Here is a 15,739-nt window from a genome sequence, read left to right as displayed (position 1 = left end):
ACTGAAGTGAATGGGGTCCGGCATGACAGATATTTACAGTTTTGTTACCATTAAAATTTGATCTTTCGGTGAAGTTAAAATTTTTACAAATTGTCATATAATTTAAAAAATTAAAGTCTTGCTTTTTAAATATTCCAATTTACTGATTTCCAGTCCACTAATAATTCTACTGTGTTCTTTCTTAAACACCTGTGTTTTTTTAAACAATTATCCAAAATAAGTTTCCAGTAGTTACAATGTTCCAAAATAATATCCACTGGAACACCTCTAAAATGAAGTCTCATCTGTGAAGTTATTGATGTGGAATAATAGTGAAATTTAACAGTTATATAGGAAAACTAAAAATTCTTTATCATAACCAAAATTTGAAACTATCTTTATCATACACTCCCCATCAGTAATTACTGTAAATTTTTGAGTACTGGAATTTAAAAGACACATATTGTATCTTAGAGTAAAGCTTGAGACCAACCAATGGCAAAGCCATGATTACATTATATATTGTTTATTTGATGGTTCTATTTATGAATGTTTATGGGATATGAAAGTTTCTATATTAAAGGAAATTTCAATATAAAACATTGTAATTAACCATTGGGTACTTCCTGTCTTCAATATTCTCATAACTCATAACTTGCCCAACCCAAATCTCACGAACATGCTGAGACACTCTAAAATTTCTACCCACCACATGCCCTTTCACATGATCTTTGATGCATATCATGATCTATGATACAGTGACTTTCAATAAGCCATATAACAAGTCAGTCTTTTTATTTTATAGTCCTTTTCTTCTTCAGTTTTCTTCTTGTCCCATTAAGATATAAACTTTGGAATTCTTTTCCAATCTTATTACTGCAACTATCTTTTTTTAAAAAAAAAATTATAGAATATTCTATGTCTTAACTTCTCTCCCAAGGTCAATATGTAATATAGGTCCTATTCTGTATTTCCAACTGGTCATAGGCACCTGCATATCCCATCAATCCCTTACACACAGGTCTCAAAGTAGATTCATTATCTTTCTTCCCAAAGCTATTATTCCTCCTGTGCTTCTTTAAAGACACCCGGAACTGTGGGCCTGATTTTGCCTCCCCTTTAGCCCATACTTAGTGCTGCAGCTCTGATTATTTTCAGAGACTTCTGGCCAGTGGTCTCTGGGAACAGGGCAGAGTGAGGGTTTATGGGGTGGGTTTTGTTTTTGTTTCATTTTTTAGCAAGAGAAGTAACTTGGGTATGAACTGAAAACGGGCATTACCATTACACAATAACATGTATGTCATGATAATGCCTGACTAAACATCTTCTCTGGCTGAAGCAGCAGTTCCAGATTTTTCACAATTTGTTTCATTTTATGTGAATCGCAGGGCAGGAAAAATATATGAACTCTGAAGACATACAGATATGGACTCAACTCCAGATGTCATCACTTATTTTACTTTTCTCAAGCTCAGATTCCTTACATTTGAAATAATAATAAGCTACCTCATGAGGTTAAGATTAAACAAGGTACACAAAGTACTGATTCTATGTATGCTCTAAATGTGTTAAATGAATTAAAGAATAAATGTTCCTCTACCTGGAATATCTCTTCTCCCAGCTAACTCTTTTTTTCTTTTCTTGTTTTTTTTTTTTTTGAGACAAGATCTCACTCTGTTGTCCAGATTGGAGTGCAGTGGGGTGATTTCGGCTCACTGCAACAACCTCTTACCTCAGCCTCAGAGTAGCTGGGACCACAGGCGCACACAACCACATCCAGCTAATTTTTTGTATCTTTTGTAGAGACAGGGTTTCATCATGTTGCCCAGGCTGGCCTCGAACTCCTAGGCTCAAGCGATCCTCCTACCTCAGCCTCCCAAAGTGCTAGGATTGCAGGCATGAGCCACCACACCTGGCCCAGCTGTCTACTCACCCTTTAAAACCGGATTGCAACTATCCTTAATTTCCCCAGAATTATGTGTCCCACTTTGTTTCTGAACTTCAGCGCATACCTGTTTATCACACACACTGTAATTACTGATGTCCTGTTGTTCAAGTTATATCCTTGATGTCCAAGTTACCTTTTGATAAATTCCTTAAGGATCATGTTTTATTTGACTTTCTACAGCAATTAGTGTAGTTCCTGACAAATAGGAACCACTATTCCCTTCACTATTTCAATAAATGCTGAATGAATATTTTATACACAGCTAACCAAAGGGCTTGTACCATATGCTCTACTAATTTTATTCTAAGAAAGTGTGATGTTCAAATATATTTGAAAAACAGCAGATATTTCAACAATAAACATGTTAATTCTGATTGGGTCATACGTAAAGGCCATGAGAAGAACAAGCATAAATACACCCTCTACATAAAGATAATAGCTCATCCTTACTAAGCATTTATGCTGTGCCATTTACTCTGCTAAGCAATTTACAATTATTTGATTTAATCCAATGACATAACTCTCTGTGGGTTAAGTTCTATTGTTTGCCTTATTTTACAAGATATGCGGAAACCGAGCACTAGAGAAATTACATAACCTCAAGATCACACAAGTAGTGAGCAGTGGTGCCAGGGTTTCAACCCAGAGTTCCTGACTCTGGAGCCTCTACTCTTAACCATATGAAACAGACTTCTTAGCGGTAACTGGTGCTTCCAAGATGCTTAATGTGGTACTCTGACCCGCAATAAGTGAGCTTCAATGAGAAAAACTTAGGATGGACCAACAGCACATTTTCCCATATTCTATCAAATCGTGAAGACACCAAACTATGAAAGGGTCTACCTGCAAATTAAGTCCTTGAAGACAAGTATATGTATATCCCGGGTTTTCTTCCACACGCTTTCAACAAACTACACTTTTCCTCTGAACAGAATATCTTAAAAATAAATAAATAAATACAACTTTGGCTTTCTTTTAATATTCACACAGTAATTATTTTTCTATTATGAACTGAAAACCTAAATACTTAAATACAAAGTCATCATTTCCAGGATAGCCAAGAGCCAAGAACTAAAAAAAAAAAAAAAAAAAATTAAGGCCGCGTTTATCGTTTTGAGGAATGGGGATCCAAACAACACAGTCCACAAGTCATCTTGGACTCTGAAGTGTGCAGAACTTGCTACAGTATCTAACCAATCACATGGGGGAGTTGCGGGTACCTTGATACCGACAAGTTAGCTTCAAAGTTCCCTTACACGAGCCTCTAAATCAGCTGAGACCAATTATTGTTAATGCTCTCCGGGGCCGTGTTGAGGACTCCCAATTGGCAATCTGGAACGTTTCCAGAACTTGGTGGGGGGGAGGGGGCTCATATTTCGTGGAGAATGGGGGAGGTGAGCCCTGGATATAGGGATAACTTTTTAACTAGCCTTAATTGGGGTCTTTGCGGCCAGGCTGTAAAGATTCCCGCCACACTAATAAGAATCAGCCACGGCCTTTTAATTGGAACGCCGGAACTCTGCCTTGTTTTACTAATATCTTAATATCACGTTTCTATGATGGACATGTTGGTTCCTTGTATTTTAAGACGCGGCCACAAACTGAAGCGATAACGATCACGTATATGCAGTCCCCCAATCGTCCAAGCCGAATAGGTTGCATGTAGTATCACTCAAAAAACATTCATTACCGTCGGTGTGTTGAGTGGTGAGGGCCAGTGTGCGAATTCATTAATGGAAGTCGCGGGACCCCGAGCGGTTGGAGCCCTGCCACACCCCTCTGCTTGCGTTAAGACAACCTGACCCAACCTCTGGGGAATTGATGCGCAAAATGGCGGTTGCACTTCTGTTCTCCGACCCCGGCGCACAATCCTGAGGAAGGACGTCACGTCACCAGGGCAACGACGCTCCTGCGTAAAGGCCCGGCCCAGTGGAAAGTTCAGGGCGTCCCCGCTCTCGCCGCTGGTGCTTCTCCTAGGCCCAGTGCCAGACCAGAGCATGAGCGACTCACGTCGTCCCTGGCCAGGCAAATGTTGGCCTAAGCTTGGCGCGAACGAAGCGCGCTATTTCCCTGCTTCCTTTAGGCCAAGCCTGCTGTACGGCAGGGCCCGCCCCCGGAGCGAGCATAGACCGGGGCAGCGAGGCCAGCCGGGCGCCGGCCAGGTCCTGAGCGCGCACGCGCTCTGTTCAGCTCCGGGTGGCGGTCGCCGGAGTTGACGTTAGCCATGGAAACCGAGAGCTGGCCCGGGCGGGGCCACGGTGAGCTTGTTGTTGGGACGCCGCAGCTTTTCTGCCTCCGCATTCGGGCAATAGCCAACCTCCCGGCGGGAGCGCCTAGCCCGGGTTTACCTGCAAAAATGCAGTCCCCGGGATGCCTTCGCGTCTTCGCTTCCCTCGGTTGACTTGAGGTACGTTCGTTGTCCGATGTCCACCTTGGGACTTCTTCGGCGCTTTAATGTCCAAGCCTGTGCGGAGAGCCAAGTTGTTCTTGGAGTATTCATTGCCACAAGAAACACATTTTTCCTTTTTAGTTACAAAACCTGTAAGTGCAATTATTGCGCTTAATGAACTCAGTCATTAGAGATAGTAATTCAGTGTGATTTTAACTTTACTTTGAAAGACTACTTTAGTCTGTTGAATTTGTAGCATTTTGTTTCTAAGAGACTCTACGAAATGGAAAATGGCATACCCGGAGCTGTGTCCCTTAGATAGAACTGTACTCTCACGCCTTATCTCCAGCTAAACCTCTTTTGTCCGAATTGTTCAACTCATGGGCCCCTGAACGTGAAGCGCTCCTTCCCCCACTGATCTCGATCTCTGTCCCCACAACCTCCTGTCTGTCCAGGACCAGAATTTACTCCAGTGAATCGAAAGTTGTTTTTCATGCCGCTGCATTGGTTATCTGCTTCGTATCCATCATTTTTCACTTACTCATTTTTTACTATTTTTAGGTGTTTGTTTTCTTCATTAAATCATTCCTGCAGTTAGGGCAAAGACTGTCCTTCATGTTATTTGGTATCCACCGCCACTCACGCCAGATCCCCAAACCTTTAGCATAGCATCCAGTTCAGATGTTGCCTTTTTACAAATTTAACTGTTTGGAGCATCTGTTGGCTACTCCTAAATTTCCTACTTAAAGAGCTGCCTTCTAATTATTAACTGCTGTGGAAAATACCAATCGGGGAACCTTTTCTTTTTCCTTTTTAAGAGCTTTATTGAGATGTAATTTACATTCAGTAGAGTTCACCCATTTACAGAATTGTGCAACCCTTACCACAGTCAAGTTTAGAACATTTGCATCACCCCAAAAAGAAACTCTTTACCCTCAGCAGTCACCACCTCCCCCATTAACCTTACCCCACCAGCCATAAGCAATTACTAATCTATTTTCCGTCCCCATAAATTTGCTTATTTTGGACATTTCACAAAGATAGGATAATACAATATGTGGCCTTTTGTAACGGGCTTTCACTTAGTGTGTTTTCAAGGTTCAGCCATGTTGTAGAATGTATGAGTACGTCATTCCTTTTTATAGCCTAATTCCATTGTGTGGATATATCACATTTTATCCATTCATTGATGAACATTTGGGTCGTTTTCATTTTTTTGGCTGTTAGTAATATTTCTTCTATGAATGTTTTGTGTACAGATTTTTGTGTATACATACATGTTTTTATTTCTGTTGGGTGTATACCTGAGAGTAGAATTACTGGGTTATATGGTAACTCTAGCCTTTTGAGGAACTGCCAGACTGTTTTCCAAAGGAGCTGTATCATTTTACATAACCGCCAGATATGTTTGAGGGTTCTGATTTCTCCACAGTCTCATCAATACTTATTATTGTCTGCCATTTTTATTGTAGCCAGTCAAGAGGATTTGAAATGGTACCTAATTATGGTTTCAACTTGTGTTTTTCTAATGAGTAATGATGTTGAGCATCATTTTATATTTTCTGTGCTTATTAACCACTTGTATATCATCTTTGGTTAAATGTCTATTCAGATCCTTTGCTCATTTTTTAAAGATTGGATTATTTGACTTCTCGTTATTAAATTGTAAGAGTTCTTTATATAGTCCAGTTGTAAGTCATATATGTATATATATATGATTTGCACAAATTTTCTTCCATCCTATAGGTTGTTTTCACTTTCACAGTGGTGAGGACCTTGTTTTTTAAACACTTTCTCACTTGTTACAGGGTACTGGATACCAATCCCCTCATGCTGGCTTAGCTATCAAAAGTTTCCCATTTTTACACTTTGTAGATTCCTCTTGGACCCACTTTTCTCCAAAGAACCCTCTTCCCCCAAGTTATCCTTCCAGTTCTCTAGCTTCAAAATGAAATTCCCTTTCATTTGGCAATTGTTAGTCCAAACTGCACCATTTTGTAACTCCCCCCACCATTTTGCAGACCTTGGTCAAAGTAACACATTCCACGGGAGTTTGGGCTGTGAGAAACATCCTGCCTAACCACCTGACCACAGTGCACAAGAACATCCTTATCATACCCTGCTAAGCAAAGGCCCGACTGAAGGAACATCCCTATCATACCCTGCAACCGGAAAAAAGGGCCAAACCACCTGATCATAGGAACATCTTATCAATATCCTGCCGGGCAGTGAACCAGACAGCCCAGACCCCTTCTGCCCATACCTGTAAGTCCCCAGCCTGTGAACAGCGGTAGGCTCTGGCGTTAAGCTGCTCCCCCATCTCTGCAGGTTTTTGCAATATACCTGTGTTGCTGTAGAGCCCCCCCACCCCCATCTCTCTTTAACCCCCCACCTTCCCTTTTAAGAAAACCTAACAGCAATAGCATGGTATGATTTAAAAACTCATTCTGCCACTAACTGACGTTGTATCTTGGTTAAGTCACTTAATATCACTAGTTCTCAGTTTTTTTTTGTAAAATTAATTAATTTCTTTCTGGTAATTCATGTGAGTAGCAGACTTTCACCTGATACTTGATTTTAAAAGAAAAGTTTTTCAACCCAATTGAATTTGTAGTGGGTGTCAAGAAAAATGATGGGACAAGTCTCAATCATTTTGGATTTATTTGCCAAAGTTAAGGACGTGCCCGGGAGACAAGTCTATGCCTTTCTCTGGAGATGATTTTGAGGTGTCCAAATTTAAAGGGGAAAGGGCAGGATATTGAGAAGTACACAATTGTCATATAAGAGGTAGGTAGGGGCAAATAGTCGTTTATGCCTTTGTCTGGCTCAGTGAATCTGCATTTTTTACATAAGATGACATAAAAGGGGCAGAGGAAAAAATGGGGAGAATCTGCATTTTACGTAAGATAACAGACAAAATGGGGTGGGAAACAATCAGATATGCATTTACGTCTGGTGGGCCGGGGTAACTGCACCTGTAAGCTATCAGTTGGCATTGCCATGATGAAATTTTAGCTCACTGGGAATTTCCTTGTGGGCAAAATACAGGGGAAGTGTGTAGCTTTCCATCTTGTAGCCATCCTGTTTAGAAACCAAAGGGGGAGACAGATTTGCATGACCTAGTTCCCAGCTTGACTTCTTCCCTTTGGCTAAATGAGTTTGGGGTCCCAAAATTTAATTTCCTTTCACATTTCCCTTCTTTTTTCTGTAAAATCTTTTGGAAAAAGCATTTTAAAAGGAATACGAGTTCCTGGCCTCAGGTTGGTTTTTCCTCCCTTTTTCAAGCTGCTTTCTTACTGCTAGAATGGTTTATTCCTAGCAATTCAGGTCCCCAGTCTCTAGGAAGGCTCATTCCTAGGAAGTCATGCCCCATGAAGATTAAAAACAACAGGGAGAGGAAGGAAGTAAAAAAGGAAAGGGAAAAAAAGAAAAAATATGTAGGCCAGATTTATAGCAACAAAAGGAAATCACACCTGGAAGCTGGGTCAGGCTATATTACTGCCTTCTCAATTAGAGCAATTTTCTAGGGAATCATTACCCTAGCCCTTTCAGTTGACATATTTACAGGCACATCCCATAACAACACTGTAAGCAGAAACAGGACACAACACAAATTAATATTACTAATATAAGCAATAAGCTTCTGCCACCAAGTTCCCCAGGATCCAAACCCACCACTCAACCAGTTGATTAACGAGGGTTTTGGATCTAACAGGTATCTGGGTTTTCTGGGTTTTCATATCAGTCATAAGTCAGGTTATGTTCTTCAATTCATCTGGAGTATAAACGCAACATTCCGTTTTTATGATGGCGCAGGTCCTCCCTTGTGCTGCCGTAAGTCTATCTAAAGGCATACAGTTTTGCAGCACAACTTTCCTCATAAGCATGACTTCCTTGTTTAGTGAGGAGATACTCATGCAGCTATCATTCAGGACCTTTTGGGTGTAATTCATTAAAGCCTCTATATGCCATATAACATCTTCAATACCTATCTGTGGTACAAAGATTCAAGCTAAGTGGTCATACCATTGAAATACCAAATGTGTCCAACAAGATTGTAAATGAAAAAGGTTTGCTGGTTTTGGCAGGGTCTGAATTACTTATCCTTGTGCCCAAGCATAACCTAGGGAACATTGTCCTAACCACTCTGGAGGTAACCACGGCCATAAGTTAGTGCCACGTAGCCAATATGTCCCATTTGGAGCTAGCCAATAAATACCTGGTCGTTGGCACCCAATGGGTGGCATGCCATTCAATGTCTTGTAATATGATAGTGTGGTCACATCGTTTTCCAGGTATCTACCCCATATCTCTTGTACTGTTTGGACATAGGTCCTTGGTGTGATTTATTTGCTCCCAGCACAAAGCATTTTGGCTGAGTTGGCCAAATGAAGCGGTGAGCCAGATAAATCAATACCAATTTAAAAGGCCTATGTTGGCCGGGCGCAGTTTCTCACACCTGTAATCCCAGCACTTACAGGTGGCTGAGGCGGGCGGATCACGAGGTCAGGAGATCGAGACCATCCTTGCTAACACAGTGAAACCCCATGTCTACTAAAAATCCAAAAAATTTGCCAGGCGTGCTGGCGGGTGCCTGTGGTCCCAGCTACTCAGGAGGCTGAGGCAGGAAAATGGCGTGAACCCAGGAGGCGGAGTTTGCAGTGAGCTGAGATGGTGCCACTGTACTCTAGCCTGGGCAACAGAGCGAGATTCCACTTCAAAAAAAAAAGTCCTGTGTAACAAATAATTGTTCTTGCTGTACTGTATCCAAATAATTAAGCCAAGTATAATAAAGCAAGCCAGTCCTGCCATGACTTGGCTTTTAATAAATGGGAAACTGGAGAGAGAAAATTATGTTTCAAAAACTGTAGCACACCTGTTGTTAAATTCTAGTCTTGCCTAATGTTTTTCAATTTTTATTATTTTCTACAGTTTAAATTAAATTCTAATTTTTCTGGCTACAAGTTTCTAAATAAGTTGTGCTTTCTTAAAGCCCTATGAACTGAAAACTAGATGTTTTATCAGGCGCTGCCTCTAAGCCCCCCAACCATCACAGGAAGAAATCTCTTCACTGCTGGGCACTGACAACTAATAGCTGAGGGTGCCCGGAATCCTTCACCCCCATGTCTAGTGAGTCTACGGAACCAGGGTAATTGAGACAGTATCTTTTACAGGAATCAACTCCTGGATACATCACACTGGAGTCGAAGCCTGGTAAGCTGAGGAAGCAACCCCTGACAGCCCAAAGGAACGTCTTAAATATGATGGAAATTATTTACTACGCCACCCTTGTGGGAATTGCTTTACTCACTGTACTGTTTGCAGTAGGACTATATACTGTAGCACCCTCAGGGTGGAATATCTGACAGGGAATCTCAATTGCTGTAGCATTTTGCTTAATTATTATCCTCATAGAAGGAATAACGGTTACTAACAAAAAATAATACATGGGCCTTTCCAAACATGTGCCTCTGCCTCTCATTAGGTAGGGAATGTTGTTTCTATCTCAACCAATCAGGCCTAGTAAGAGACTCTGCTGAAAAACTTAAAGAAAGGGCTAAAAAGCTAAGGGAATACCAAAACAACCAAATAGATTCTTTGGGAGCAGAATCATAGCATGGGTCACCCCATTCCTGGGCCCTCTCCTAATATGCCTAGGACTAATGTTCTTACCCTGCCTAGTTAACCTTTTTCAAAGATTTTTAACTGACAGAATCATGGCCATTTCACAGACAACTACCCAAGAACATCTACAGATGGTGTTACTTCTGCAGTCAATGCAAGACTCAGAAACTGTCTATCCCCTTGTCAACAGGAAGTAGCCAGAAAGAACACACCGCCCCTCATCCTTTTTATAACTACAGGGTCTGGATTGACAGAGCAGGAGCATCGCCATCTTGGACGAAGACCAACATTTTAAGTTTCACCTTGATCAAAATCCACCAAAATCCAAAGGGCATTAGCCTTATAGCTAAGGTCAGCATGACCATAAATCATACATAACATCTCTGACCAGAAACATTCCAAACCCCTCCTGGACCAGAGACATGCCAGCCCCGACATGACCTTCCCTCTGGCTGGAGAGATGTCAGCCCCAAGATAACCTCCCCTCCGACCAGAGACATTCCAACACTGTCATAAGCTTCTCCCCCATGTAGAAACATTCCAAGCCTGTAATAAGCTCTGTCACCAATAAATACTCCTAGTCTGTAAGAGAGAGCTTTCCTGACTGAAATTGGCCAGAAGCCTCTCTCAGGTTTATTCTCCAAAACAAACCTGTCTTTGACTGTTGAGCCACTTTTTGTTTTTCTTTCCTCTTTAACTTACACTGTGATCTTATAGAACACTCTTATTCAAAAACCCTCCAAAAGTTCCTCCAAAAGTCTTGAATTTGAATACCATTTTATAGATCCAAAGAGATGTTAATGTGCTTGTTCCTTTTCAGTCTTTCTTTTCTAGTACTTGGGTAGACTTTCCTTTCACTGGTTGGGGAGGAGGGTGCTTACCATATAACTTGTAAACCAAAGCATGAAATGTATGTTTTGGTTTAAACACCAAAGTCTTTCGCCGGGTGCGGTGGCTCACGCCTGTATTCCCAGCACTTTGGGAGGACAAGGCGGGTAGATCGCCTGAGGTCAGGAGTTCAAGACCAGCCTGGTCAACATGGTGAAACCCTGTCTCTGCTAAAAATACAAAATTAGCTGAGCCTGGTGGTCCATACCTGTAATCCCAGCTACTCTGGAGGCTGAGGCAGGAGAATTCGCTTGAACCCGAGAGGCAGAGGTTGCTGAGGTCATGCCATTGCACTCCAGCCTGGGCAACAAGAGTGAAACTCCGTCTCTAAAAAAAAAAAAGTATTTCAAAAGACTCCAGAATTTAGCTGTTTATCCATGGAATAGCATTCAGTTAAGATTCCATAGAGTATTTTCAGGGTTATAATGGTAGCTATCTTTGCATCTCTGGATTCCTACTGGTACCCTCAACAGATAGCAGATGGCTGTAAGACAGACTTCATATGTGCATACTTTTTAGAATTGCGCTAGTAGTAGCAAGTGATTTTTATCCAGAGCAACTGAAAATTAAGTTCTTTCATATCATGCTTTTGAGTACTTAGGTGTATAGGCCAGTTTGTTTTCTTTGCCAGGTATAAAGTTTTCTGTTTTTCGAATTACAAAATGTGGTAATGCTTGGAAATGTAAAACTTTAGTATATTTCCTTGCAGATTTTGTAAAATATTTTTTAGGAACATGGATGAATACATTGTATTTATTATTGAAAATTTGTCTAATTTTTAAACAAGCAGAAATTAGTTTTTCTTGACAAGTTTGAGTTTAATTTAGGTTATTTATAAATTAACTTTATGTTTCTTGCTTAATAATGAAAATGGAAAGACTTCCAGAATTGCTTCTACCAACAACAGTTATTTGAAGGGAAAATGATATTTACTGGATTGTAACCTTTGGGTTAGAGAGAGCAGTATTATCACTGAGCACCTTGTAGGTACTCAAAAGTTTGTAACTAGAAGTTTAAATTGCGGGAAGTAATAATTTATCTTTTAGCTGTTTCTTCATAGAAGGAAGAGTAACACATTTGGCCTATAATTAATAACTATCAAAATTTAAATATTTAATCTTTTCTAGCATCTTCTAACAGTGCTTTAAGAAAAAGGTAATGGTCAGGTGCAGTGGCTCATGCCTGTAATCCCTAATTCCAGCACTTTGGGAGGCTGAGGCAGGCGGATCTCTTGAGGTTAGGAGTTTGAGACCAGCCTGGCCAATATAGTGAAACACCATCTCTACTGGGAAAAAAAAAATACCTGGGGGTAGTGGCTCATGCCTTTAGTCCCGGCTACTTGGGAGGCTGAGGCATGAGAATCTCTTGAACCTAGGAGGCGGAGGTTACAGTGAGCCAAGATCGTGTTACTGCACTCCAGCCTGGGCAACAGACTGAGACTGTCTCAAAAAAGAAAAGGAAAGAAAAGGACAAGGTAACATAGGGAAAAAAAAGTCATGTCAAAGAGTTAATGCCCTTCATATATGAAAAGTTCTTCCAAGTTCATAAGAAAAATGTTCAAAAATGATCACTTCAATAGAAAAATAGGCAAAGGACATGAAGAGCCAATTTACAAACAAAAAAAATAGCATTTATCTACACACACACACACGCCCAAACATATATACATACATGTAATTAATTTTTTTTTTTAATTTTTGAATTGGAGTTTCACTCTTGTTGCCCAGGCTGGAGTGCAGTCTCGCCATTTTGGCTCACTACAACCTCCACCTCCTGAGTTCAAGTGATTCTCCCGCCTCAGCCTCCCAAGTAGCTGGAATTACAGGCACCCACCACCACGCCTGGCTAACCTTTGTATTTTTAGTAGAAATGGGGTTTGGCCACGTTGGCCAGACTGGTCTTGAACTCCTGATCTCAGGTGATCTGCCTGCCTCAGCCTCTCAAAGTGCTGGGATTACAGGCTTGAGCCACCGTGCCCTCCATAATTAATATTCTTAAACCATATTCATGAAACAATGATAGGATTTTGAGGACTCAGCTCTGATTTCTTAAATCTTGCCCAAATTCCTGTCTAAGGGGCCTAGAGAGTCATGCCCTACAAATCATAAATTCTCATCAGATGGGTTTTATTTAACCCTATATATCTTGACTTACTTTCCAATCTGACTCTGGCATAATAAGGAAGAAAATCAAAATGTTTTACCCAAAAATATATTTCCTTGCCATACCTTGAAATTGCCCTGCAAAGTCTCTTGTGGGAAAAATCCACATTCTTTAATGAGGATTTTTCCCCTTTCCCCTTTGTTTTCCTTCCTTCTTGTCCAGTTCCAAGAGATAATCAGCTAAGAGCCAGGCACCCTTTTAAGTCTGATAAGAAACATTTTACCACCTGCTGTCTGAAGTCTGCTGAGAGCTTCCTCTGCACAATAAAACTTAGTCTCCACAGTCCTTTATCTTAACCTGAACATTTCCTTTCTGTTGATCCCAGGTCTTCAGATAAACTCATCCTATTGTCAACCAGAAAATGTTTAAATTTACCTATAGTCTGGAAGCCCTTGCTTTGAGTTGTCCCGCCTTTCTAAACCAGACCAGTGTATTTCTTAAATGTATTTGATGTCTTATGTCTCTCTAAAATATATATAACTAAGCTGTACCCCAACCACCTTGGGCACATGTTTTGAGGACCTCCTGAGGGTTGTGTCTGGGCTGTGGTCACTCATATTTGGCTCAGAATAAATCTCTTAAAATATTCTATATAGTTCGACTTTTTTTCATCAACAATTTCATAAAAAGGAACACTCAGAGATTAAAGAAGAGCTCTTAGAAGTTAAAAAAGTGAACAAAGATTTGATAAATTTCTACACATCTATTAGAAGATAGTCTCCTGAAAGTACAACAAAAATATAGTTAAGACAAGTGCCTCAGTGCAGAAGTACTCCTTACTATCACCTCACCTGTTATGATGACTACTATCAAAAAGACAAAAGATGAGTGTTGGTGAGGATGTGGAGGAATTGGAACCCTTGTATGCTGGGTGGGAATGCAAAATTGTGCAGCCACTATGCCAAAACAGTATGGAGGTTTCTTTAAAAAAAAAAAAAAAAAAAAACTAGCAATTTTGCTTTTGGGTATTTATACAAAGTAATTGAAATCAAGATAAAAGTGATACTTGCCCTCGCATGTTCATTGCAGCATTATTGAACTTAAATGTCCATCAACAGATAAATGGTTAAAGAAAATGTGGTATAGACAGACGATGGAATATTATTCAGCCTTAAAAAAAAAAAAAGGAAACCATGCCATATGTAACAACAGATGAACCTTGAAGGCATTATGATAAGTGAAGCCAGTGACAGAAGGACAACTACTACGTTCCACTTATGTGAGGTATCTAAAATAGACAAACTCCAAATCAGTGAGTAGAATGGTGATTGCCAGAGAATTGGGGGAGGGAAAATGGGGAGTTGCTATTAAACAGGTATGAAGTTTTAATTATGCAAAATGAACAAGTTCTAGAGATCTGCTCTACAACATTGTGCCTGTAGCTGACAACACTGTATTGTACACTTAAATGTTTAACAGTAGATCTCATGTTAGTGTTCCTACCACAATAAAAAATCAAAATCCTAACAAACAGGAAGAAAGAGGGATTCAATAAATGAAATCAACCAATCAATAAAAATAATATGATAGATTTAAAAAATTTTACTAAACAAAAATCAATCACTACAACTTCTCAAAATTTTTTTGTTGAACTTAGAGAAATATATATTTAATCCAAAAATGTGGCCACTTTTGTTTTTTTTGTGTGTGTTTAACAGATTTTTAGCGTGGTGTTATATATGTCTGAGTTACATACAGTTTTGGTAACTAAGAATTCCTCTCAGTACATTGCCAAATTGATCTCTGTTTCTTATTCTTCTGAGTAATGCATAAGAAATACAACTCCCAAATAAAGCAACATTACTGTGGCTATTTTGTTGGTCCACTTTCATAGTAGTATATGAAGAAAGCCTATGGCTTAAATCAATGTTGCAATGTCATCTTTATCCCTTCAGTTCTCTTTTCATAGTTTTGTTTTTTTTTCTAAGTCTTGAGCCGTTTTTAATTTGAATATTGTAAAGGTGGCATCCATACCAATGCATCAGTTCTTCTGGGAATTATTTGTCTTTCAGAACTACGTGCCAAATTCTCACTGGGGGAGTACATTTTAGTTATTGTGAATTTGTTTTCTATGCTAGTAATTCAGGTTAGCATTTAGAAGATTTCTCTATATAAATGAAACTGTTGTCCCCTATAAATAAAGTATTTTCAAATTCTTCAATATTTTTAAATGTTCCAGGATCTGTAATTAAAATTAAATGTCAACGGGTACCAGTGAATCATAATTTTTGTCTTCATACTTCCTTAGTGAGTTGTTAGTATCCATCATGTAATCCTCTTTTATCCTTAAAAAGAAAATAGAAACACCCATACTTTAAATCAGTCTTTAGGTCTGATATGCTTGCTACCTGTCAAATTTCCCTGATAGTTTTTTGCTTGTGTACCTCTGTTCATGACATTCCTCCTTAACTGGCATACCCTTTCAGTTCTCGGTTTGGCTCAATCTTTAAGATCCTGTGGAATCCCAGGCCAGTGTTTCTTAAAGTAGTTTCGATAAAACATCAGTTACGTGATCTGTTATTAGATATCATGGAAAAAGTGGGTTCCAAGGTCAAATGAATTTGGAAAGCTCAAATGACACATTTTAAGCAGACTTGCAGAAGTGTTTTTTAATATCAAAGATCTCAAAATCTTTAATCTGCTAATATCCATTGTGACTCTTCAAGATGACAGTATAGTGTATAATTTTTCAAACTGCTTTGACTACAGACGCCTTTTCAGCATATATTCTGTGGGACACATGATCC

At 39.7% G+C, this 15,739-nt stretch overlaps 2 protein-coding genes across 7 annotated transcripts in view; both read left to right on the top strand.

The window, feature by feature from the left end:
• The window catches only part of LOC105473644 (leucine rich repeat containing 9), a 171,071-nt gene extending 169,539 nt beyond the window's left edge, over positions 1-1,532 (top strand). Inside the window, exon 34 of the mRNA XM_071100077.1 lies at positions 1,368-1,532. Within this exon, the coding sequence (XP_070956178.1) occupies positions 1,368-1,392 (25 nt within the window). The 3' untranslated portion in view covers positions 1,393-1,532. The remainder of the gene's footprint in view (positions 1-1,367) is intronic.
• Positions 1,533-4,060: 2,528 nt separating this feature from the next.
• LOC105473642 (pecanex 4) overlaps positions 4,061-15,739 on the top strand; it is a 45,096-nt gene continuing 33,417 nt past the window's right edge. For 4 of the 6 annotated variants that reach the window (XR_003016244.2, XR_011625829.1, XM_024790255.2 and 1 more), the window contains exon 1: positions 4,061-4,334. The gene's annotated coding sequence lies outside the window, so the exon portion shown is untranslated. Of the gene's footprint in view, positions 4,335-9,490; positions 10,293-14,050; positions 14,217-15,739 lie in introns of those variants that run through there. The other 2 variants (XM_071100086.1, XM_071100087.1) reach the window with 2 other exon arrangements.

Source organism: Macaca nemestrina, chromosome 7, assembly GCF_043159975.1.
Source record: "Macaca nemestrina isolate mMacNem1 chromosome 7, mMacNem.hap1, whole genome shotgun sequence".
Classification (NCBI taxonomy): Eukaryota; Metazoa; Chordata; class Mammalia; order Primates; family Cercopithecidae; genus Macaca; species Macaca nemestrina.
Note: the sequence above shows the minus strand (reverse complement) of the source record. Positions and strands in the feature narration are given on the sequence as shown.